The sequence below is a fragment of the Malus domestica genome, chromosome 07, assembly GCF_042453785.1.
Source record: "Malus domestica chromosome 07, GDT2T_hap1".
NCBI classification, from domain to species: domain Eukaryota; kingdom Viridiplantae; phylum Streptophyta; class Magnoliopsida; order Rosales; family Rosaceae; genus Malus; species Malus domestica.
This window is the reverse complement of record NC_091667.1, coordinates 32,315,822-32,341,688: the sequence shown is the minus strand read 5'-3', so window position 1 is coordinate 32,341,688 and position 25,867 is coordinate 32,315,822. Positions and strand designations below refer to the sequence as shown.

The 25,867-nt window shown below is 36.2% G+C and overlaps 2 protein-coding genes and 1 long non-coding RNA gene across 3 annotated transcripts; all 3 read right to left on the bottom strand.

Annotated features, from left to right (window-relative positions):
* Positions 1-10,181: 10,181 nt before the first annotated feature.
* Positions 10,182-12,382, bottom strand: LOC114826149 (uncharacterized). Its single transcript, XM_070824918.1, has 4 exons — positions 12,158-12,382; positions 11,708-11,810; positions 10,844-10,902; positions 10,182-10,682 (listed from the first exon to the last, which is right to left on the bottom strand). Exons 2-4 carry the CDS (start codon positions 11,773-11,775, stop codon positions 10,489-10,491), a joined length of 321 nt encoding a protein of 106 aa, XP_070681019.1. The 5' UTR covers positions 11,776-11,810; positions 12,158-12,382; the 3' UTR covers positions 10,182-10,488.
* Positions 12,383-18,168: 5,786 nt separating this feature from the next.
* On the bottom strand, positions 18,169-20,805 carry LOC103410267 (uncharacterized). Its single transcript, XM_008378180.4, has 6 exons — positions 20,564-20,805; positions 20,412-20,470; positions 20,233-20,302; positions 19,397-19,498; positions 19,023-19,116; positions 18,169-18,751 (listed from the first exon to the last, which is right to left on the bottom strand). The coding sequence occupies exons 1-6, from the start codon at positions 20,750-20,752 to the stop codon at positions 18,468-18,470; spliced, it is 798 nt and encodes a 265-aa protein (XP_008376402.2). The 5' UTR covers positions 20,753-20,805; the 3' UTR covers positions 18,169-18,467.
* Positions 20,806-21,514: 709 nt separating this feature from the next.
* Positions 21,515-25,821, bottom strand: LOC139197470 (uncharacterized). Its single transcript, XR_011582911.1, has 3 exons — positions 25,303-25,821; positions 24,674-25,006; positions 21,515-24,080 (listed from the first exon to the last, which is right to left on the bottom strand). It is a non-coding gene; the product is annotated as an uncharacterized lncRNA (long non-coding RNA).
* Between the last annotated feature and the right edge of the window lie 46 nt (positions 25,822-25,867).

The following is a 25,867-nucleotide window of genomic DNA, read 5'->3' as shown; positions in this document are numbered from 1 at the left end:
TCATAATACACTTGATTGAATTTGTTTTTCAAGTTCCAACTATATATTATTATATTTAGTTTACATGATCGTATTTTTAGGACACCAAAAAATCGCTCCTCATTTTCTTATTCACCTGGATCCAGGGCTTGTTATTACTTACACCCAACAACTTTTTTGTTGATTGCTTACACGATTGTCGATGATATTATTGGAACTTCGGAAGGCTTAAAGAGTAGCTTAAACTATTAACAAAACTTAGAACAATATGTTTAGTTTATTAAAAAAAATATAAGATAACAGTAAACAATAAGGTCATTGGAAGGCCAACACAAGTAGGCAAAGGTCCCCGCCTTGTATATCGTCCCCTCAAGTTTTGAGTCTCGCCGCTATAGCAGTTTTGTGTTGGTGGGCAACATGTAAAAATTAAAAAGGGGCACAAATCTCTCTGTAAGTTTTCAAAGAAGCTTGTGCCCTGCCCTGATCCTAAAATGTGGTAGTCTCCCCTCCCCCCTAAACTTTTATGTCACAAAAAAAAGCTCATTAGGAATTAAAGTTTAATGTTCTATTTTGTTAATATTTATATTTCCAAAAATTGCAAGTTATAAATAAGGTTGTCGTACTAAAATGGCGTTAAAGAAGAGATTTCATTGAAGGCAACAGATATCAATTTATCCATCAATATTTCCATAAACTTACGTATAAACATTTCCACCTATATCGATATTTAAACACTCATTGTAACTTAAGTGATTAAGAGTGTTTGTAATATACATTTCCATCCTAATCCCGAAAACCATTTTAGCTAAAAAAAACTTAAAAAAATATATAAAAACTGACAATATGTCAATATCACACAAATTATTAGCATCCAAATAAAACAATTAGTTGGATAACTAGAATAAAAAGAATATATTTTAGTTGGTTACTGGGAGGCAGCAGTGAGAACCAATACAATTGCATGGTTCAAGAAGTACAAGTTGAGCTTTCGTGAGCTGTCCTCCTTTCGTTGCCAATTTGGATGTCTCTTTTCTCCAAATTCCAACAGAATGTCACATAAAATAATCGAAACCAAATAAACAATTCAAGAAAACGAGAAAATAAAGTAAAAGAAAAAACAACAGAAAATAAAGTAAAAGAAAAAACAACAAAATTAAATTAAAGCAGTAGTTTACTCGTTACGTCATGTGTTCAATTTCTGGAGTTGGTGGATCACATGATGGTAGTCATAAAAAGGCTAAATATCTCTGTGAGTCCTCTCAATCTCCAGAATGGTGAACTATCGTAGCGCAACACTAGCTAGTGCCCTTTTAAGAAAAAAAAAAAAAAACTAAAGCGGTAATTTTATCAGTCTTAGGAGGAGACGAAAACCTTAGGCCATCTCCAACCGACCCGGCCAAAGGGCCATAGGGCTTAAAATAGCTCGAAATGATACAAAAACCGTCTCCAATCGAGAGTTAGGCCAAATGGCTTGTGGACCCCACCGGGCCAAAACCACCAAATCAGGCTAGCATGCTGGCCATTTCCAGCCAGCCCACTTTTGTTTTTGTTTTTTTTTTTTGAGGATTTTTTTTTTAATTTTCTAATTTTTTCCTACATAATTTCTCACATACTTTTTACCATTCCATACTATCTTACCTCATTTTATTTTCATTCTTCACATTCTATTGTCTTCCAATAATCTTTCTTTTAATTTTTTCAATAATTTTCAAATGGCCACCTCTTTCAATAATCTTCCAATATGTTCGAAAATCTTATTTTAATATAGTAGTTTAATTTAATTAACTATATTAATTCAATTAAAATAATAAATTATGTTTGGCCTATGACCCTTTGGCCTCTTGGTTAGAGATGATTTTTTGTCAAAGGGCTATGTTTGACCTATGATCTTTTAGCCCCCTCGGTTGGAGATGGTATAAAATATGGTATGACACTGTTCATTAAAATATAATTTATTGTAGAACTATAGGGTTAAACATAACCTTTTAACACTCATTCGGTTGAAGATGACCTTACATGTTCTGTATAGTCGCCTTCTATGAGGGTAGAATGCAGATTTCAAATTATAAGAATACTTGCTTTATGCATGGCTTTTCAACTGCGCGTGCTGAGTGAGTGCCTCAGACGATGCTGCGTACTATCACGAGAGAGACGAGGAATTTGAAAGGGACGTCTTATGCTCTTCTTATTCTTTCCATGCATTTCTTATCGGAACCAATTTACATTCAACCATTCACATTTAGGTAAAATTATCACATGTTCAATCTTTGGAGAAATTTAACTGTCGGGTATTCAAGCGGGTACTCGATGTGTTATGAAATAAATAGAGGGACACAGAAAAATACATAACTTCTTTCACTATTCTTTTTGGACCAATGCTAGTTTTTTTTAGTACAACGATATATTTTACATTAAGAGGAGGGGAGAGCTCGGTTAAGCCACATAATGGACATGATTTCATATCGAATTTTCCATCCAAAAGATTCAAACTTAAGACCTCTCACTTACAAGTGAAGAAGAATACCACCAGATCGTAGTACTGAGTGACTGGACCAATGCTAGTTTATCTACACTAAATTCATGTAGACTACAAAAAGAAAAAAAATTAAACACGAAACCTCAAATGTTAGATAAATACAGTGAGTTACAGGTCACTTATATATTATTTTCTTCATTTATACTTTGACACTTAGAGTACCGCTTGAATATACGGTACCGAAAAAGTCTCCGGAACTCTGAGAGAAGGCCAGGTCATGGTTGATGGGCCCATGAGAACGGTGGGGGTGGCCAGGTGGGCCAAACAACGAGAGAATGTGTGACAGTGCTATGGTGGGGCCTCAGGATGTCTCCTTCATACCCTTCACTTGTCGTCTTGTCTAGTGGAGAGTTGTAACGTCCTCGCCTTGTTCACAAATTTATTGTAAATATAATAGAACAAATCATACTTTGCACCATGTTGTTTGTGGTCAATGACATTTTGATCCTTATTACTTAAAATTTGAGAAAATATACTTAATGTTAACTGGTAACTGCTATTCTTTGCTTAACAATTTGGGAGTCCATTTTTTACTTTTACTAACATTATATCGGTGTCACATTAATTCACATTTTTATATAAACAGTAAATATAAGAATTTTTATTAAGAAAAAACAGTATAACCTCATGTAACATCAAATTAATGGTTCACGTAACATCAATTTAATGTTCGTATAAACATAAAACGTCCCAAATGAGAGCAAAATAAAATACATAGTAGTTGAATGTGGTCTAATATCCTAGTGGGCAGGGTGTTGAGTTTTTACTCATGCATCCCGTAAATTATAGTAATAGTTCCGAATTCTCCAATCTCCCTCAATAATAAGAAATTAAAAAAAAACATAGTAGTTAACTTCATATAGGCTGGTGATGTGTAACGCTTTGTAATTACTTTAAACGGTTTTTTCTTCTCGACAAAGAACTTGCAGCTCAAGTGTTTAGGGACAATTATTCTTGCACCCGAAATCCTAGGTCCAATTCCCCTTCCTCGATAGTTTGTAGGAAAATTTTTAGATAATAAACATGGGTGCAAAATACAAGTAATCCTAAAAATAAAATTATAAATACAAATCAAGTAAAAAGAAGAGGGTAAATATGAGAGAGCGGAACGTATAATGTGCATGCGTTATTAGGGTAGAGGAAGGTATGAGGCGTGACGGAGGTGACCCTACCACCACCACGATAGGGCACGGTATGGCACAAGAGACATGAGGCATCAAGAGGCATGATGGGCAAGAAGGCTCCTTTTGCCAGCCACGCCAACGCGTGATTTCATCTCAGTTTCTATAACGGTTGCTCCTCCTGCTCCGCCCACTTTCTTTTTCTCTGACGCTGCTTTCTCTCTTTTCCCCTTCCTTCTCTCACCCTCTGCTTTTTCCATTTTTCAATTTCTTTCTTTTGTTTTCTTGTTCTTCTTTATTTTTGGAATTTGGATGGATGATAATATTTGTATGACGAAAAAGCCAGCTGAGTGGAAATTGTTATATTCAAGAAATTGATGAACGGTTACGATCAGCAGGTGATTTCAGAATTTGTCAATATTTGCATGTTCAACGCGACTCTTCCATTTTGTATTTTCGATCAATCTCGAATCCTTGCAGTCGTACTCGTACATACTAAAAACGAGTTTCGAAAATAACAAGCTACCAAGGGTTGTAATAATCTGTCTGCTTCTGTTGGCTGTTAGTTCTAGGCCTACTGGTGGAGAAAACCTACTTGTCCCGGATATATATGCATGGTACCCATGTGTCTTTATCTCACTCCTCTCGCATAGGAATATACCGTCATGACAGGTAAATCCTTCTTCGATCACTAAACGCTCCATGCCACAGTATCTATGGAAAAACAACGATGAAAAACTGAGATTTCACGTAAAAAACTTTGTTCTTACTTGATGCATGTTGCTTTCATGTACCCAGACACATTTGACAGCGTTACTATCGTCACATGGTTAGCTTTGAATAGCCCCTATAAATATTTGTGCTGAATCTGACTGTATATATATTTGTACCTGCATGGACGAATACAGCACTGCTGTTGCTTGTGTACATCTTGTTAGAAGTTTCGTACAAGTATGTAAGATACAATGACACTTTGGGCTGTTAGATGCATAGTCAAGAAAAATTTTAAAGTTTAAGGTCTCGTCACATAAAATACACGTCAACATACTTAAATTTTCGCCAATATAAAAGCTTAAACAGACAAGTTTGATGTTTCTAACCTCCCTTCTTTTACATTGTTTCGAGATTAATTAGAATCTTCATACAACTAAGCTGCAAGTCAATGGAAAAACTGAGGGACTGACGTCTGTGCACATGTCACAGACGGCACCAAATTCACATGAAACATTTCTGCTCGAAGACTCTGTACGCAATAGACGTTTACAATACAAACCAGCATGGCCCAAACAAAAGCAGAAATAGAAACCCTAGGTAGGGTCAAATAACATAATGATTAAAAAATTGAACATACTCGAGAATAAGATTGAGTGAGAGTAAAAGAAGGACCCCACTTCATTCTTTCTGCAGAAAATAAAACACTGTGGGAGTTCCGGTCCCAGTGTTACTGTTCGACTATTCACACTCAGTCAATCACCGAAGGAGTAATTTTTCCCCTCCTAATTTCTATCCTCTCCTCTTCTCTGGCATATAGTCATTTTCTTGCCCTTTGAAATTAATTTTTCCCTTTTGGTGTATCCTCTTTTGTGTGTGTTTTTCTTCACATAAGAGAGCATGCACTTTCTAATTAGTGGAGAACAGAATTATTAGGGTTTGAAGTTGAGTGATATGATCAGCATGTGAGATCAACTAAGTCAAGATTTGGAGCTAAAAGCTAATATATCTCAACGTACATCTAGCAGTCATATACAAATACAATTTTGCCCTCGCTCCATTAAGACATGGACATGCAATTTTAAGAAAATTGAGGCTCTATCATAGAATCAGTTGAGAATATGAGGAGTAGCCTAATCTCTTACAAGTCTTTACAAAGTTTTTTTTTCTTTCACTATTGTGAGACTCTTTTACCTTCACATCCTCACACGCCCCTTCACATGTGATGACTTTTCAACCCAAATATGTGGACAACACATATTGGGTAATGTAGAGCACATGTGGCCGTTGGGTTTTACACGTAGGTTAACTTGTTCTAATACCATTATTTTGCCCTCTTAATTAAACTTCATTATATATTCATTGTTGTTGTTTTATGTTTTGAAGATGAGCTCTTGACCTTTTCCCAAATTCTTAGAAACAAGATATATAGAGATGCCCCAAACCTATGCTTATCGTTAATATGCTTGTGCAGAATCATATGATGAACCCCAAAAGTGGTTCATCTTTTAGGGGGGGAAATAATAGGAGTAATTAACAACTGCTTCAAACCCATTACCCTAAATTATATTTTACTCTCCATGTTGGTGTCTAATTAAATGACGTCTTGTGATGGTTAATTTGACACATATATATGCATGGCTTTTTTAGGTACATTCATGGAGATCACCTTAATTAGTGCTAAGTAGCAAGACACATGCATGGAATTCTGATCTTGTAAACTTATCCACATCCTCTATATATTTAGAGGTCTGATACATATAGTAATATTTACTAATATAGTATATGAAGCCGAAAAAAACTTACCTACTTTTATATGTGTAAGTGGTGAATTGACTTGGTAAATAGAGCATTTTTCTTTAATCTACCGCCTACAAGATTTAAATCACCATTTTCTCGGTCTAATTTAGAGTAGTAATATAGTATATACTTGCCTTTGGTGTGGGGGTTATCTGGTCATAAGAAAATAGATAAACATACTTGCCTACGGTTTACCATTTTGTTAAATATACAAAGGAAGGTCAATTGACTTCGATCCCCAATGCAAGTTATATAATTAATAAAAGGGAAAACGGGTTTAACTAGTTGTAAGAGGGGCAAACTTTTGTCGTTTAGCTTGTAAACAACTTTTTGGGAAGATTAATTTAGAAAGTTAAGGTAATTAAGAGGGATCCATGTGATCGATTAGCTTTTTGTAATAATCAACCATTTGAAACCTTTATATGTAGGTGAATCCTTGTGGTCTAAGTGAATTTGAACAACATACAAAAAAAAATCATTGCAGTTACATGCCATGCTCTATCATTTGGTGTTTTGTTTAAAAGGAAAAAGATGCTGAAAAATTAAGATAGGTTGAGAGAATTGAGAGCACCACCAGTTATTTTGAGTGTATGTGTAGAAAAATGGGAGATATTTTTGTTCCCATCCGTAAGTGATGGTGATGTTTACTATTCTCAAGTTACGATGATGCTCACTACTCTATTTATTACTGTTTGATGAATTTAAATTTTAAGATCTGTGTAATGAATAGACACAAATCTCAAAATTTAAATTTACACAATGTTAATAAGTAGGATGACGAGCATTACTAGTCACTTTAGAACGTGAGAAAAATGCACCTAGAAAAATGAGATCGACGAGGAAATGATTTGTAAGACCTTCTAAAGCAAAGGGATAGAAAAGTGTTGGGGACGGTATTGGGAAGCTGCCCCAAATTACATTGTTAGGTCAAGAGAAGATGATAAAAGCCCTAATATTTTTTAGTTTTCATGTCTTCTTTACATGAAGGCACATCCAAATTCATTGATCCAGAAGTATGTGCCTTCCTGGTTATCTATCCGCTTCATTTTCATACATCAATCATGTACCTGAACATGCATGTTTCGCTAATTCAGTCACATTGTAATGTGATCTCAAAGCTATCTTTTAATTCGTTGATCAAACGAAAATTGCATTCGTAATTTAGCCACAAAAATATAATAAGTACATATAATATACAGTCGAAGAGATATTGTTAATGTTTTCTTACACGTGTTATCTTAATGCTAACAGTTTTTCAATTTTCCAACATAGTCCCGCGCATAATATGCCATCTTGTGTGAGATAGTTAGGAAAAATATTAGAAAAATAGTTGAGTTCGATAACATTTTCTGTCTTGTAACAAATTTTATATTATGCATGGGCAAAATGATCATAGAGTGTTTCTTATTCCCCCACCCACCCCACCCCACCATCTCTTTTTTTATTGACAAAAGTTTAGGAGAGGGGCGGGTATTCTGAATACCAAAAGCCTATTGGAGGACTTATAGAAAGAGTTTTAACCTATTTTTTTGTTTTTATACATTGCCCATTAAGGAAGATTGTCAACAACAGGACTCAAATTTAGGTCTTGTTCTAGTAAAGAGAATGATCTTTATCAACCCAACCAAGTCTCGTTGGCCCACCCGCTTCTCTTTAAAATGCATTGTTTCATACTTTTGACAGAAAATCAAAGACTAAATGCTAAAGTAATGCTCGGGAGACTAAATTTGTAGACAAAATTTTGTAAATTAAATGACATGGAAGTTGATGATTTGATTATTATTAAGTGCTAATTAACATACTTATTTCTTATTGTTGACACATCATTTAACTTGCAAATTTAGTTTACTTAACATTACTCCTAAATGCTACGAAAACTGTGGAGGAAATTCAATCTCCCAAGGAAAAACTCAAAAACCACCATCATTTCCTTTTGGAAGATTATACTCATATATATGCCTTTGTTGGATACTTGTCTACAACCCTAGTCTACATTTTAATCATAAGTTTCATCTTTCTCTTTTAGTAACACTTTTGTGCCCAAGCTTTCAAAGCTTATAATTACCATTGTTGGTCATTTGTGGAGACATTGGAGGACAACCAATATACCCGTGGGAGTCCTATGAATCATCAACGTAGCTAACTACACTAGCAATTTGTTCAATTTTGTTTTTCGGCTCATTAGAGGATTTCGAACTCTAAACCCTATGTACTCCTACCCAACACACTATCCGCCCTAATTCCACTAACCAAAAAAAGCATTTAAGTCGTTTAGTTTTCATTATGATTAAACGCGTAAGAGAACCTTTTTGCTCATTTGAGTTGAAAGTTAAAATGTTCACTTCTATTATTTCCATTATACCTTGTTCTATCGGTTATGTTAATAGACAGCTTGATTTGCAGTTAGATTTTTGCATGATTTGGGGTTTGTTTAATTCATCAAATATCCCTATTAGAAGCAAGCAAAAAATTACTATTTGATAATTATTTTCTTGTTAATGTTGGTCAACAGCAAAAAAGTTTGGTTTTTGACATTTTGTGTGTGTGGCAATGTTGGGGGAGCTGAAGGAATGATTGCCTTTTGGATGGGGGATACAGCTAGACTTGGTAAATGGATGTGTTTGTGTTGTTTTCGTGTCATATTCGTTATCTTAATAGATGGTGCCGTATAAAACTCATTAGCTTAACGAATTTTTGATAATTGATTATCGACTCGGCATTCTTAAATAATTCTAAAAGAAATAAAGCAAAAGCCACCCACCAAAAAGAACAAAAACAAAAGGAATTTGACTTCTATGTATTTTTGTTTTTTGGTGAACAGATTCATTCATTCGAGCCCAAACCATTTGCTTGGAAGAACATGAGTATGAGATAAAGAAGTTTTAGGACCGGTTATAGGTGTTCAATTTGATAGAAAAGTCTTGTTGATAAAAGGAATACTAATCCTTGTCAAAGAGGGATTTTGTATAGCATTGAGATTAGAACAAGGAAACAAGTATTTGTTTCCTATATGGATTTTGATAGGGAATCCTAATGAATCTGTTATGGTAAAGATTATATGTATATATATTGGTCTCTCTTCTCACAGAACACATGTGCATATTGGACTTAATCCTATTTGTAAGTTGAGTACTTGATAAACTGCGAGAGAAGAGAAGGTTCACTAAAGCTTGCTGCTACGGCACTACAAAAAAAATGAGCACTGCGCACAATAAATTATCTGTGCCTTTTGAGGTCAAAAAGCACCAACAATTGTGCCCATAGACCAATAGCAACAACGCAGCTACTATCTCTGGGTCTGTGCCCTCTATGGGCGTCACCATTTCAGAAAGCGCACAATATGATGATTTGTGCCCAAAGGCTAAGCACAAATACAAGCATTTTTGTGTCTCACCTCTAATAAAGGCTATTGAATGTATGGTGTAAGATGGGCACAATTGCTATTTTAAAGGCTAAGATTGATGTATAAATGTGAAAGCAAAGGCACCACAACTTTAAAATTGTGCCACTCTATTATATTTGAATAAATACAATAACGCTCCAGCACAATTGGATATTTATAAATAAAAAAAATTGGTAAAATTGGATATTTTAATTTTTTTTTTTTGGGGTAAAATTGGATATTTTTATTTAAATATAGAAATCATCAGGCTTGCTCACATGACCTAATTTCCACCAAATTTGAGGAACTTACAAATCATCCATTACAAACTAAACATAAATCAACATTAGATTCATTAACATTAGCACTAAAATAGTGAAGTTAATATATTATCACCCATGTTCTTGGCTAAGACTGATTCATGTAACCTAACAATACAACCCATCCAAATGTTAAACAAAAAAATACATGTTATCCTATGCTGGACATACCCAGGATTCTCTGTATACAACAAAAGATAACATATCTAAGCTTGTATACCAATTCAAACCAATAATATATAAACAAAATACACATCTACAAGGGTTGCTTGATGACAACTAACCAATATTCTCAGATATCAAATAGTTTATAAACATAAAACAAGCAGATATTGGTCATATACTACAATGCATTTCTTTTCCGGATAAATACATGTACAGTAATGTCCCATATATACTCAGATAATTACATACAAAACCAAGTAAGCAACGGGTTGGCAGAGATGTGATGGAAGGGCAGACATTAGTCATATCCCGAAAACGAAGTTTTTGTGAATGAATAATATCAGAAGGACTTCAATTCCATAATTGTAAGAAGGACAATGAACTCAAAATTTTCAACTCCTAATTACAACTCATGAAGAATCGATCCACACCAAGATGGCTAAAGATCCACACCAAGACAGCTAACATGACTGTTCATGCATACCAGAAGAAAACCAGTGTTTCTAGCCAATTGCACAAAAGTGAATAATCAAACATCCTAAAAAAAATGGTGACATACATAGTTGCTAACTCCGCCTGCATACGACTTCCATCCTGAGAAAGAAAATGGCTAACACATGAATTTAAGGACCTAGACAAGCTCCATAGTCCAAATAGAGCAGCAGCTCCTGCAGAAGCATAAAACTTGTTCAAAGGAGACAGTGATAGGTAGCTATGACTCATGTATATATATATATATATATATATATATATATATATATATAGAGAGAGAGAGAGAGAGAGAGAGAGAGAGAGAGAGAGAGAGAGAGAGAGAGAGAGTTTAACCCACCTCCTGAAAGGTTAAGTCGAATAAACGTATTCAGCTTCTTTGATGTTGCGATAAAGAAACTGAGATTGTTAAAAGAATGAAACATATAAATACACAACAATTATGATAACGAAGTAATATAAATCCAAACTTACAATAAAAAAACCTGAATCATTATTGGACCCCAAAAGAAGAACCTTTACATGTAAATTAAATGGAACAAAAAAATTAACATAATTGTTTATTAAAGAATCCTATAACTTTTCACCAGCTCGCTCCCTCGAATGATTATAAATGAGTATAAAAGTGATATGTAGATGGTAAATATTCATAAAAGCCCCAGTAAATGTGTAAGATTACAATTCTATGAACCATATAATATCAATTGCAATTTGCAAGCTGGTATCCTTTCCCTTGTACTGTTTCAAAAAGTGCAGAATTAAGAAAAGAAGAAAAGAGAACAGGATACTAAAGCGTATAAACTCTAATGCAATGAATTATTATTCCAAGCAGCGAAACCAACGTACTTCAATACACTTTACGAAGTACATATTCTTTTTCACTTGAACATAAGTGTGGCACTGGCAATTGGTAAACATCTCTTGACAATATCTTAAAGTACATACCCACCCCTGGAATGTGAAAACTTCAATGATGTCTTAATAATGTCTTAATAATATCTTAAAGTACATACCCACCCCTGGAATGTGAAAGACATAATCATAAGGATGATAACAACCTTACAAAAACATAAGAGATCTCCTAAAGGATGATAACAAGAAAGGAGTAAATAATAATCAGGGTTCGTTATACAGAGAGTACAGATATGCAACCAGGCTCTGGAAGAAAGAAAAAAGGGATATAAGGAGGTAGCAACAAAGTTACCGAGTAAAACTTCTGCTAAGCCTGGCCCTGCAAATCCTGCAGCTGTTGCACCAGATTCTACATAACATACAGCAAGCAAATCCTGCAGTTGTTGCACCAGATTCTACAATTTCATAAACATAAACATAATCAACTCTAGTTCTAATTGTCAATTTCATACCAAGCAAAACAGCTGCAGCCGTTGCACCCACCCACCCTAAACCTAAACCTATGAACCGTTACCCACCCACCCACTTTCCCAATGACCTCCATGTCCTGCACCCACCCTAAATCGGAGCACACTCAACTTGAAACCCTTCCAATCCCAAAGACCTGCACCCATCCTAGATTCCTAATCCTATACCCACTGTCCTCAAACCATAAACCATATTCGACAAAATACACATCCAATTTGACCCTAAACCCTAAAGAACAAAAACCCATCGAAAAATTGAATTTAAGAAACCTCACCTGTATTTTGGGCCTCCTGTGTCTTTGTGTGTGTCGCCGGAGGAATGCCTTTGAATGGACAGATGAGCGGCGTTGAAGTGGACGGACTCGACGGAGGAGTGGGTTCGAACTGGACGGAGGAGCGAGGAGGAGCGGCGTATGAATTTTTGGAGAGTGAGGGTGAGAGTCGACGGACTGAGAGTCTGAGAGATGGAAGGGAGTGAATAGAAATAGGGTAGAATTTTAATTATTATTGTAAGTAGTGGGCACAATTATTATTATAATAATTATTTTTTAATTAATATTATAAGGGTTAGTGGGCACAATTGTGTAATGCAGTGCTAGAAACCCAAGTTTTTTATTTTGGTGTCAGGCTTCATTTGTTCTTTCATTTTTATTTATTTTCTTTTTTCTTTTCTTTTACTGGTAAAGTGTCATAATGCTTGCGTTGACATGTTGTGAATTCACTGATTTGTGCGGTACGAACCAAACGGGAAACATAATTATAAACAAAAAAATATACAATGCTAGGAGTATTTATATCATGGGCCAATTAGAAAGAAAACATTATTATATTTAATACTACATAAGTTGATAAAAGGACCCAAGAGCAGTCCAGCATAGCATAAGATAATTATATTTTCACATACCAGTGAAATATAACATAATACAAAATATATTAATTTTCCTCGTCGTCGCTGCTTAAAATTTCAACGGTAACATTCTGCATATTTTGTGAGCTCGTCTGTGGGAAAAACAGGCCTCTAGGACGAATTTGTGCTTGATAAGTGCATGGTTCTTCAATAATAACGACAGAACTGGTAGACTCTTCAATTGTTGTTTCATCAGAAACCAAATCGACAGGGTATTGTTCTATCCTACCTGGGTTTGCCCATGCTGGCAATACATGTCCCTGAGGTGCGCGTACGTAGCCGTTATTGGAGGGTAATGTGTAGCCAAGCCGACCATCAGCAACAGTAGTAAGAATGTACTGATTATCAATAGAACGAGGTATGCGCCCGCCATTAACAGGTTGTCGTGGACGTTGAGCTGGAGGATTCGTTGTGGAATTTGTTGTTGTAATGTTGGAAGCAATAGACGAATGTGATGTTGGAGATTCGGTTCCAATTCTAACTCCGCGACGTCGCCTGTCCGCCATTCTCAATGATGTAGAACTTGATCAAATTCAAAAGAAACACAAGTGTATGAAGCAACCTTCTTATTTTCCATATACAAATTAGTAAGGGAGTGTGGATGTTTTATACTAGAATATAGGCACAAATCCATAATTGTGCCAACATATTCCACTTGCTATAGAGTGATTTATTATTTATTAATTTTTGTTGGACACAATTTCTAACCTTTGTGTCAGAAAAAGGAATTTATAATTATTAAGATATATTATCTATTCGAAGGCCCAATGAGAAGTAGAGTGATTTATTATTTATTAATATTTAGTGGACACAATTTCTATCATTAGTGTCATAAAAAGGAATCTACAATTATTAACTCATTTGTCTACCGACCCTAAGGGCACAATTGTTGGTTATGTGTCACTGCATCAAGGACTTTTAATACAGTAAAAAAAATGAACACTTACTATAAAACCAAAAACCATATCACCAAGTATAAAAAAAAACAAACCTGCAGAAAGATAACAATCTAAAAAGCAGTTCAAAAAGATATGAATCTAACAATCATTCATTGCAGCTAGAAATGATCCTTTGTTAATCTAAAACACGCCACTTAGTACTACGATTAGTGGTATTCTTCTTTACTTGTAAATGTGAGATATGAGGTTCAGCTTTCGCGAAAAATGAATTTGAACAACATTATTTCTAACTTATTTTGAGGCTAAAATATTGTACAGTAATAAATAACTCCATACCATTATTTACCACAATTTTATAAATTTTAATTATTGGTGTGCTAGAGGAGGTAAAGACAAACGAGATAGAACATATAGTGCCTCTGACAAATAATTTTATAGACACAAAATGTTTTTTGTGCCCATCTTCAATAAAAAAAAGTTGTCATATGACCCCACTGGGCACGGTTTCCGTGCCCATTACTGTTTTGTGTCTGCTTTTTTTAACATTGGGCACAATAGATGGTGCCCTCTATGGAATAGGAACTGTTTAAGCTTTTTGGTGGTCAAACTGACACAACCTTCTCAATTGTGCCCTTTGTTTTGTACCCAAAGCTCATTTTTCTTGTAGTGCGGCTTCGAGTTCTGGAACTGCTGCAGGTATGCTTTTCTTCCTAGTCTTTTATACATGTAAACTGGTTAATTCTCTCTAGGTTGTAGTTCATGTTTCGGTCTTGGAGTTTGTGAATTCTATGCTAACATCCACACAAACGGCTTAGAATGTCTTAAAAATTGAATCAATCACAAAAGCAATTTACCAATAGCAGGAACTTATAGAAGGGGCAAAAACCAACTTATTTAAGCATTCGTATGATAAATAGTCCAAAGCTAGTTTACCAATAGCAACACTCGACAGCTTCTCTCTTCCAATGCCTAAAACCAAACATAAACTAGCAAAGTCAGTACATTCAATTCGATAGCGTGGAAGAGATACCATGTTGTTCCTCTTCCAATTTGCCCTCCTCGACCGTTGTAGCTTGCGGTGCAAGTGTCCCTTGATATTCAAGCCTCTGCACTTCTTTCCAGCAGAAGTGAGTCCGCCAAGCTCCCTGTGGTTGTGAACCGATTGCAGATCCAGTTCATCCTTGTGTCGTTGCGGATTGCATTGTGGGCAGCTTCAACCAAGATTACCCCTCATAATATTTGTATGTTGAATCCTGCAAGGAAGACAGTTAAAAGGGGTAATTTTTCTGTTTATATGTGTCATCCCCATGTTTTACTATTTCACTCAAATTATTGATATATATATTCTAGAAGTGTGACTTATCAACTATGTCGCTCACTTATATAATTACACGTAAATTAGTAGTATCATGTGACAGTGTTTCAAGTACACACAAAATTCTTTAGTAAAAGATATCGTATAACATCAAACGGTTGATGGTGATAAACGAGAGACACTTCTCAATTCTCAAAACTATATATGTGCATGTCCAAAAACTCAAATTCAATGCAAACAATTTTCTAGGTTAGACAATTACCCTAACTTATGTCATTCGGAAGTCAAGGGTACCAAGTACTCGCATTAAGTTTCTAATTTTCTGTAGGATGTGAAGACTAATCGATATGCGATGTTAATATTTGAAATGTACAAGCATTGGTTGCCTGCTCCGTTCAGTTTAGGGACTCATCAATGTCCCCCGTCACATATATCACAAGAAGCCATCATAATTTTGTCGACAAACCCTAAAATTAGAAGATAATAGAGCATGTATATGAATGCAATCATGTTAATCAGCTTGTTGTGATTACCTCGTTAACCCAGTAAGAGTTGAGAACCTTGAGACCGCCTAGTTTCCGGCCAGCCTGTTACTCTGCAACCGCGCGCTTGCTCCGTTGTTATTTCAATTGAGTGACGCCCTGGTTTGAGGGTTTACTATACACAATACCCTTAAAAACTGGTCTCTTAAGACTTACGTCCACCGCATCTCACACGAAACAACATAGCCCTGCAAAGAGGTAAACTTTAGTCACAGAATCTGAAGCACAGCAGGTAGAATTCCAACCTAGTCGTTGGGGATAAAGAATAACATTATCTTCCACCATTAACATGAAAGATAATGGACCATCTATCCTGTTTCTTGATTTTTCGTATAACTGTGTCTGTTTTACAGAAGAACAAACTCTAAATACTCAAGAACACTTAACCAATCTTATAAGTTCAATTAAACAAAACACTTAAGAGAGTTTAATTGGATAAAAAAACACTTGTTCGATAATTGACTGTGAAATAGTTTTGGTACCCTTCGTCTATTGAAAAAAAGGAATAGTGCTTTTCAAAAGCATATATTAGGTTTGAAGCGTCTTTAAGTGTAACATTATCGAGGGCAAAAACTCTAATTATTTCCTGTTGTGCCTTGGCTCGTTCGTTAGTGCAGAAATGAGATTCAGATTACAACCTCACCAAATTATACTTAGTTGAACATAATAAAATACAAGAAATAAAGACACCGAGAAATTTACGAGGTTCGGCAAAAACATGCCTACATCCTCGGAGAGATATTGCTCTTCACTATGAATAACAGTACAAGTACACATGAGTTAAATCAACATAACTCAATCCCGAATCCCTTGCACACCCACTCATAGAATTTTCCCAAGAGTCTCACTCTACCCCAAGAGTTCTTTCACTTGAATACTTTTCACTCTAGCTCTCTTGATTTTCTCTCAACCCATGTTCAACCTTTCCCATGGGAGAGCCGAATGCTCTCTCCACCTTGGACGCTTACCTTCCCATTTTCTAAGCATTACTAAATGCACAAATATTGCATCTAATTATAGGCATACACTAGAAACTATGCCAACAACCAAGACCAAAAAGTCTTAAGTTCACATGACATAATTATTACCTAGCCTACCTAGCATGCACCAAAGTCTATACCTAGTCTATAAAGTACAACTTTTCTCCATTTGTCATTTAATGCATAGAAGAGAAAACATGCACAATAAAACATGCACAATTGTGTGCAAGCAACCACAAAGTCAAGTCTTGCTTCCAACTTTGTTTGTGGTAGTCACCATGTCTTCTCTTGAAACAAGACTTCCATGCCACAACCGAAAGCCAAACACACAGTGGCTACTGCCATTTCCCTATAGCACTCAGAAAGTTACACTATCAAAATTGTTGCCAACTCATAAGTATATGAGCCAAACACAACAATCTCCACCTTGGCGAATATACCATGCAAAAAACCTTGCATCCATTGCCAAAGTCTCCATTGGCCTTACGTATCAGCATATACACCCTGAATCAACCTCGTTGGTCCTGTTCCGATTCAGTCACTGCCAATGCATGTACAGATGCTGCAAGCTAAAAATCACCATTTAGCTTCAGACAGGATCTCGACACATCCTCGTCTCCTCCAGCAGGTTTTCCTCCTCTTCATTGTTTACAACCTGGAAACTCGTCAGTGCGCCTATTTCCAGCAACAACCCATTGAGCCAGACAAAATTCCCACACTTCCTCCTACCTCAGGACCATCTCATCACCTGTGAATCCTATAGCTCCACCTGCTGCAAAACCCTTGCAACACTTGAGACTAAACATCACCAGGAGAAGTGTTGCTTCGAGTACCTAGAGGGCATACTCGAAGCCTTATGCTATAAACTTGCTACCACCCGGCCTTGCACCGTAACACTGTGGACCCTTACCTCCGGAACTAGATCTGAACCTGTTGTCTTTCTCAGATCCTCTTTCCAATTTTCTTTCACGATTCCAACCTTGAATACTGTTGAATTAGTTTAAATTTGAGATTTGTGTCTATCCACAATACAAATCTCAAAATTTATACTCATAAATAAGGTGGTGAGCATTTCCACTACTTGAGGGTGGTGAGCAAAAACACACCCATTTTCTTAACTTTGCCAAGTTTTTCTCATCAGCCAAAACCAGTAATAACATCATTAATTAACCAAATACAACCTTCAATTGAAAATCGTTAAGTTTGTCAATCGTCAATCATTTTGGTCATTCCATAAAAAAATTCTATTAAATTACGGGTAATTTTGTCAATCAACCGCTCCACTTACTTTTTCATTTAACGGAGATTTTTTTACGGAAATACTAAAATGATTGATATTGAACAAACTCAGGGAGTACTTCTACCAATTTCAATGTTAGAGACCAAAACTGCAGAGTTATGTCAATCTCATGGATTATTTTGACATAAAAAACCTTATATGTTTAACAAAGCAATAGGAAACTATTACGACACCTAAAAAATCTGTTCTAAACTATTGAAATCTACTGGAAATTTGAACTCGGATAAAGAGTGATGAGATGTACTTGGCCTTTCAAGTGAAAATTGCACAGTTGAACCTCAACTGTTTGGTAATTACTGTTCGAGTTGTGTTTTCGGTTGTATTTGTTGCCAAAAGATTCTGGTGGCAATAAAAAAAATTTATTGATATCTAAAAACATGTAATTACTAATATTAAAAAAAAGAAAAGAAGGTAAAACAATGTAAAGTTGTGTACAATAGACGTTGTTCATCCCACCCTCGCAAACAAAAAACATAGGTCGTATCCATAAATCCCCATATTGCAGGCATCCTGCAAATGTACCAGCACTGGAAGACCATAACAAAGCACAGTTTGAAACATAAAATGCTTAACAATGCAGAGGATTGGAAAACTTCAACAGCAAGTCATCCAATGGGGATATACAATGTGATGTCGTCGGATTTAGGGTGAAGCCTTGTGGGTTCGAATAACCACCACAATCAACAGGACCACAACGGAGAGCATGAACGATGTTTTCAGCTTGTCCTCAAAGCGATTGCTGGCTTCTGCTTTCGCATTTCCACTGCTTGGAGGTTGAAATAAATCGCCCATGACCTTCGTAACTTTCTCGATTGCTTCCATGACTTTTGCCATAGTGTTTTGAAAGATCCATTTCACAATGTTTGTTGCTTTATCGTTGTTATCATCAGAATTCTCTTGTGGACTATCAGAGCTATTTTCTTCATCTGCGTCGATGATGAAAAATTCATGTCGAAACCAGCATTAGTCATGACTACATTCATCTTACTTGTGAAACACGTATGAACATACATACATAAGCAACAGATGCAACTAACACCAGGAAAACAACACGTAAAAGAGGCATCTATGAATAACAAAAGACGCTCGTGAACACAATATGAGACTCGTGGACTCTTATTGCAATGTTAGAATGTTATAATTAGAACCCTAAATTCAATTACTGATACTCGTTACTGAAATTCATATCACACCAACCTGCATAGGAAGACCCCCGGAGCTCCCGCACCACCTCATTGTTCATCACAGCATCCCAAACCGCTGTATCAGATGACAATGCCATCACCATTCTCTGCACAAGAAAATACCCTTATGACATAATTCTATAAAGGTCGTACCCAGTGCACAAAGCTCTCACTTTACGCAGGGTCTGGGAGAGGTGAATGTCGGCTAGCCTTACCCCATTTTATGACATAATTCTATAATTCTAAAAATTTCATCATCTGCAAGATAAAATGTAACAATAATTTACCGAACAGAATCAACGGTCTAATTTCTTTAAATGTACATGAACTATTCAATCAAAAAATTCAGATATAAGAAACAAAAATAAAGATATTAAAGAAAGGGACCTGCACAGAAGACTCAGTTTGCAAGAGATGGAAAGCATCGTAAACTCTCTCAGAACCATGAGACTGCAACATCTTTTCGACTTTATCCCCCCGTCTTCTCTCCTGTGAATGCAACAACAGAAATCAATCATCTGTGCAGCTAATGCTTATACAAAACTGAAAGAAACCAGTCATCTGTGCGTATTCTTAGCCTAAACCCCAAACCCTTTTCAAAACAGACATCATGCGAAAGAGTAATTCCAGGTTATACACTTGAGAACCACATTTCAGCTGCACATATAGGCAAAACATACAGTGTGAATTATGTTCTATTTCTAAACTACTCTATATATGGGGACGGTAGCTCAAACTTAAAAGAGTAAGGAAGAGTAAGGAAGAGTAAGAAAGATTCGAACTTGGATGCAAAGAGGAAGGGCACAATTTTTTTGTTAATTTGCCCAACCCACATGTGCAATCCATCTCCTTTTCTGCCAAATCGAAAATGAAAATTAAAAGTCGAAACTCTAAACCGTAAACCCCAAAAGAGGAAATTTCCTTAGTTTGGATTGTCTAATTTAATACCATACCAAACACACCCCTATGACCAAATTGCCACCAGAGTTATTTAACTTTTCAAAAAAGCCAAAAGCCAAAAGCCAAAAGCCGCGTAATCTCTTTATTATTTTATTTTAAATAAAAAATAACCCAATAATTAAAAAGATAACAAATGAATAAATAACTGACGTACAAAAAACAAGAAATTGTTTAAGCAAGAAAATGCAAAAAAAAAAAAAAAAATTACGGACAGCGATAAAGAAAGAAAACAAAATTGAAAGCTGAAAGGTGAGAGAGCTTACATTGTACTCACTCAGCAGAGTCTGCGCCCGACGAGTTTCTTGACCGTCATCGTCGTCGCCGCCGACGTCGCTGCACCGATTCGCAGCTCAAAAATGTCAAATGAAAAACTAACAATGATATGAACTTTGACGAAAAATGAAATCAAATGGGAACTGGAGGGTGAAATTATGAGAGTTACGGAGTGGGAACAGTTGGTTCGCGATTCTTGCGAGGTTGGGCTTTGGAAATGAACCCATGCTGGAAAGAAGAAGAGCAAGAATTTCAGGTCTGGATGGAGTCATCGTGAAATTGAACAAGAAATTTGATGAGAGAGAAAGAGCTGGATGTTACCTTTCTGCGACGGGCGGAAGGGTCGTCGATATCCATGGCTTTTTCGACGGAGAAGAAGGACGAAAAAATTAAAATTGGGAGGAAAAAAAATGCAGAAGGCGGGTATCGAACCGAGGTCGTTTCCGAAGAGGATAGACGAAATTTACCACCCTGCCATCCGGCAACGTTGCTGGAGATAAATAATTGCATATATACGTGCTCCTAATGCTTGAATAACTTAACTAAATTTGGTAGGAATCCACTAATAAAATTAGATAAAGAGACTTGAACATGTTTTGTTCCTGTCTTTGTAGCGTTATGTTTGTAACGCTAATAAAAAGTCCTTAATGCATCAGTACGTATACTACTCAATTCGTCAAATTTCGCCCAATATACTTGTAATAACAGGCTTTGTGACATTATTTTTTATTTTTGAACAAACGATATTATCTATACTAAGGGAGAGAGTGGACTTAGTCTTACAATGGGTTAACAATAAAGTGATCAATTTAATTTTGGTGAGAATCAAACCTAATAAGTAAGACCTATCACTTACAAGTGAAAGGAATACCACTAGACCATATTACAAAGTGATAGCTTTGTGACACTGTTAATGATCAACTAATCTTAGGATTGGTTATAATCCTAAATGGATAAGCATATTACGATCAGAAGGTCTTAAGTTCGGCAAACATCCAAATGAACAAGCGTATCATGATCATTAAGTCTTACGTTCAATTAACACCCCAATGAATAAGTGCATCAAATACAAGAATTTCCCAAGTTCCTTATAAACCGTCACTTTCGTTAAGGAAAGCATTACAACTGCTTCTCTTATGGGTTGGTTTTACAGACCCTTTGTTGTGCGGAAGCGTCAAATATGAAACCAATAAGTTACAACGGCAAAATATGACAAGACAAATAATCCAAAACACAAGGATTTATACTGGTTCGGCGTAAGCCTACGTCCAATTCCGAGACGGCGAGGAAATTCCACTAATATCAAAAGGAGATTACAAATAGAGTTTTAACTCTCAAACCCAAATCTCACATACAATCAATAGCTCTCACTCAAACTAAGAAATAAATGGAGAAGAAGAAACACATATCAAAATCCTTCTCTCCCAAAAGCTACACAAGTAGCACCAACATCTTTGATTGAGTGATTACTAACAAAATGGGATTATTACAAATGGTGGGAAGGAGCAGCTCATATTCAAATGGGAGAGCCGAATGCTCTCCCTGGTTTCTCTCATCTGCCGCTCCCCCACTCTCACTTTTCTAAAGGCATAACCAAATGCCTTAATATAAACAAAAGGCCCCGCCTTCTCTCTCACCTCTTCTCTCTTTCGGCTACATATTCTTTGTTTTTGTAAAAGCCACAAATCAAGGGCTAGACATCATAATGATGTCCCCATTTTCCTTATTCTATTTTATTAGCCGAAAGGTATTTTGGCTTGTTGTCCACTTGGTCACAAATCCAACAATCTCCACCTTGACCAAGTTCCGAAAACATCATAGAGAATCGAATCAACAATCACCATAAGCACTCAAAGTACAAACTAAAGACAACGGGAACTAAATCAAATTTCCCAAACTTTCGGTACTCATAATGGTCTCCACCTCGACTCAAATTGTACCAAAGCCAACAAAAGTAGACCATTTCTCTACCGTCTTCTCCAAATTTGCAAGCCATAAGTGCCTTGATCAAAACAAAAGGTGATTCAAGCAAAGAACTGAAATTCTTCAATATCACCAACAAAAGATCAAGCACACCATACCAAAGTTGGACATACAACGAACTCCACCTGCTCATAAACACCATGGTCTGAAACTGCACCAATAGACTCATTCACATAGCATGGCACATTCTCCAAGTCAAAACTGATTACAAATTTGGCAACAAGGTCTCACATACCACATACAAAAAATATGCCCTTCACTCAAGTTTACCATCATCACATGAGCACCAACAAGACAACCAAAATTTCAAATTCAAATAATCAGTAGGAGATCCAAAACCATACCTCAACTGGAGTCTTCAAAAAAGCTAATTGCAGATGATGGAGACCAACAAACCAAATAGCAGTGGCAAACAAATCCAACCAAATGTACATAAACCAAACAAAGTTAGAAAGCATAACTTGCCTTCTACAAGAGGGTCCCACACAAATGTTCTGCAGTGCAAGTGGTGTATCCAAAATAGTGTGGTGTCTCACTATCCAAACTTGCAGAACTTAACAAATTGGCCCTCACAAACTCCTCCAATGTTTCCAGCAACTTGCTCCAAAGGCAACCAATGGGAGTGAAAAAACAACCAAACAATTTCTGCCATTGAAAAAATGCCAAAGAAAAGAAAACTTAGCCTTAGCCTTTTTCCCTTTTCTTCCAACCAACAACATCATTTGTCATCATGATGTCCTTCTGCCAAAACAAATGCCGAAAGAAAAAGAACCAACATTTTCTTTCCAATTTTCAACAGCTTCTACTTTTTCTTCTTCCCACTCAACTCATCGACAACAGCCCACAAACACCTCCGGTGCAACGATGACCAACGGAAAACCCACCAAAAGCAGTACACTACACCTGCAGCCGTCGAACACCAACACTTCAACAACATCGACAACAACATTGCAGCAGACACGTTGTTTCCGAAACCATTCTCCAATCTGCGAGCTCAGTGACTGCAGCATAGTCCCTTACTATCCTTCTTCAACGCCATGCATTTTGCAGCCAAACTCTGCATCTCCAATTGACCAAATGCCAAAGTCATTCCTCCTGTCCAATTTTTTCAAAAAAACATATTTCACCGTCATTCGAAGATTTCATAGACATACTAATACAAAACCCCAAGTCGAAACCCAGAGCTTTGATACCACTTGTTGTGCGGAAGCGTCAAATATGAAACCAATAAGTTACAACGGCAAAATATGACAAGACAAATAATCCAAAACACAAGGATTTATACTGGTTCGGCGTAAGCCTACGTCCAATTCCGAGACGGCGAGGAAATTCCACTAATATCAAAAGGAGATTACAAATAGAGTTTTAACTCTCAAACCCAAATCTCACATACAATCAATAGCTTTCACTCAAACTAAGAAATAAATGGAGAAGAAGAAACACATATCAAAATCCTTCTCACCCAAAAGCTACACAAGTAGCACCAACATCTTTGATTGAGTGATTACTAACAAAATGGGATTATTACAAATGGTGGGAAGGAGCAGCTCATATTCAAATGGGAGAGCCGAATGCTCTCCCTGGTTTCTCTCATCTGCCGCTCCCCCACTCTCACTTTTCTAAAGGCATAACCAAATGCCTTAATATAAACAAAAGGCCCCGCCTTCTCTCTCACCTCTTCTCTCTTTCGGCTACATATTCTTTGCCTTTGTAAAAGCCACAAATCAAGGGCTAGACATCATAATGATGTCCCCCTTTTCCTTATTCTATTTTATTAGCCGAAAGGTATTTTGGCTTGTTGTCCACTTGGTCACAAATCCAACACCCTTCACAGTTCAAGCAGATCCAGTTGATCCTGCAAGGAAGATAGTTAAAAGGGGTAACATTCCCGTTTATATATATATATATATATATATATATATATATATATCATCTCGATGTTACTATTTCACTCAAATTATTAATATATTTAAAAAGTGTGACATATCAACTATGTCGCTCACTTATATAATAATACATAAATTAGTAGTACTACGTGATAGCGTTTTAGGTACACACAAAATTCTTTGGTAAAAGATATTGTATAACATCAACCACTAGAACGGTGATAAATGAGAGACACTTCTCAATTCTCAAAACTATGTGGATGTCCAAAAACTCAAATTCAATGCAAACATTTTTCTAGGTTAAACAATTGCCTTAATGAAAGTTCTTGGATGGTACCAATCTAACTTAGGGGTGAATATGTTCAAGCTTAAAGTCTAATTCAAAATGTAGTCTAAATTACCAGTTATGTAGACTAAATCCTACACATTAATATTTAGTAGAAACATAGAGAGTGGACGTACATGTAAAATTTAACAAGGCAAAACCTGCCAATGAGAAAATCTTCAAGCTACCAAGCCATGATACACTAAGAGGAATGAATACAAAAAAAAAAAAACTTACAAAACTCATCTTAATACATCCATAACTAGAAGGCAGTTTTGTCTCCACGCCTTGGCTACTCAATTTTTCCAGTCTCCAAGTGAAAGCGGAACAACATTAACTCGATCGTCGATCACCTTCTTCTCGAACTTTGCAGGATACTAACGCCCCATCATACATAATGAATACAACCAAATAAAAACTCCCCCCTAGCTAAAATAAAATCTCCCCCTTATTGTCTAGGAAGGGCCAAAGAAGGAACAAACACTAGTCATCTTTGTCGACTGAATCTTCATTTTGGTTGTATTCATAACATTGGATGGCCTCCCTTCCATAACGTTAACTGGCAGTATCCTATTATATTTCAAAACACTAAAACACATCACATTCAAAACTAAAGCAACGACGAAACAAAAAATAATAATTCCATAGAACACGAGCAAATCTTAGGTTCCACTTTCATGGGTTGGGGAGAAATGCAATGGAAAGCACAAAATTCATATGTTTTCTTAACTTTGCCAAGTTTTTCTCATCAGCAAAAACCAGTAGCATCATTAATCAATCAAGTACAGCCTTAGTAAAATGGAGCAACCGAGAAAAAGAGACGTGTTCAGATTGAAAAAATCCTGAGATTAGAGAAAGTAACGTACCCATGGTCTGTGGAGGGACCGACCTCCTCCGTCCTCTCTCGTCTCTTATACTAAAACTTGGACGTTTATTTAGGTTTTCGGAACTAGCTAGGGTTTTATAACATTTTCCATTGGTTCTCCCGTTTTCTGTACATGCATTGCTAACTTGGGCCTCCCTAGTGGTGATTTTTAGGCCGAACTTGTGCAAAATTTTCTGGGTTCTAATTGGTTGGGCCATTGGGAACAAAAAGTTTTCACAACCAAAAAAAAGTCAGAAAAATAGGGATAGAGAAGATAAAGAGAGAGGAGAGTGAGAGAGAGATGGAGAATAGAGTCGGAGAGAGAGTGAGAAGAGAAAGAAGACGAACAGTGAAGATGAAAGTTAATGAATTTATGATTATTTGATTTTCGGTTGAACGTACATCATGTAAGGAATCTGGATGGAAGAAATTCGGAGAGAATCTTCTTACCAAGATATAGTAAAATGAAGAAGATGTTTTAACCAACAAGATAATCCACCACTTGATTCAATATTTCTAGGGACCCTATTTGTTCCGATATAATAAAGACTAGAACTTTGAGTTCA

Excerpts from the sequence above, each read along its gene's own strand:
- LOC103410267 (XM_008378180.4), bottom strand. The coding sequence starts at position 20,752 with ATGCAATTATTTATCTCCAGCAACGTTGCCGGATGGCAGGGTGGTAAA. Across the intron at positions 20,303-20,411 it reads GAACCAACTGTTCCCACTCC|CGACGTCGGCGGCGACGACG; the intron begins GTAACTCTCATA and ends GAATCGGTGCAG. Across the intron at positions 19,117-19,396 it reads AAACTGAGTCTTCTGTGCAG|AGAATGGTGATGGCATTGTC; the intron begins GTCCCTTTCTTT and ends TTTCTTGTGCAG.
- LOC114826149 (XM_070824918.1), bottom strand. The coding sequence starts at position 11,775 with ATGTTATGTAGAATCTGGTGCAACAGCTGCAGGATTTGCAGGGCCAGG. Across the intron at positions 10,903-11,707 it reads CTTAGCAGAAGTTTTACTCG|TTTCTTTATCGCAACATCAA; the intron begins GTAACTTTGTTG and ends TAACAATCTCAG. Across the intron at positions 10,683-10,843 it reads TCGACTTAACCTTTCAGGAG|GAGCTGCTGCTCTATTTGGA; the intron begins GTGGGTTAAACT and ends ATGCTTCTGCAG.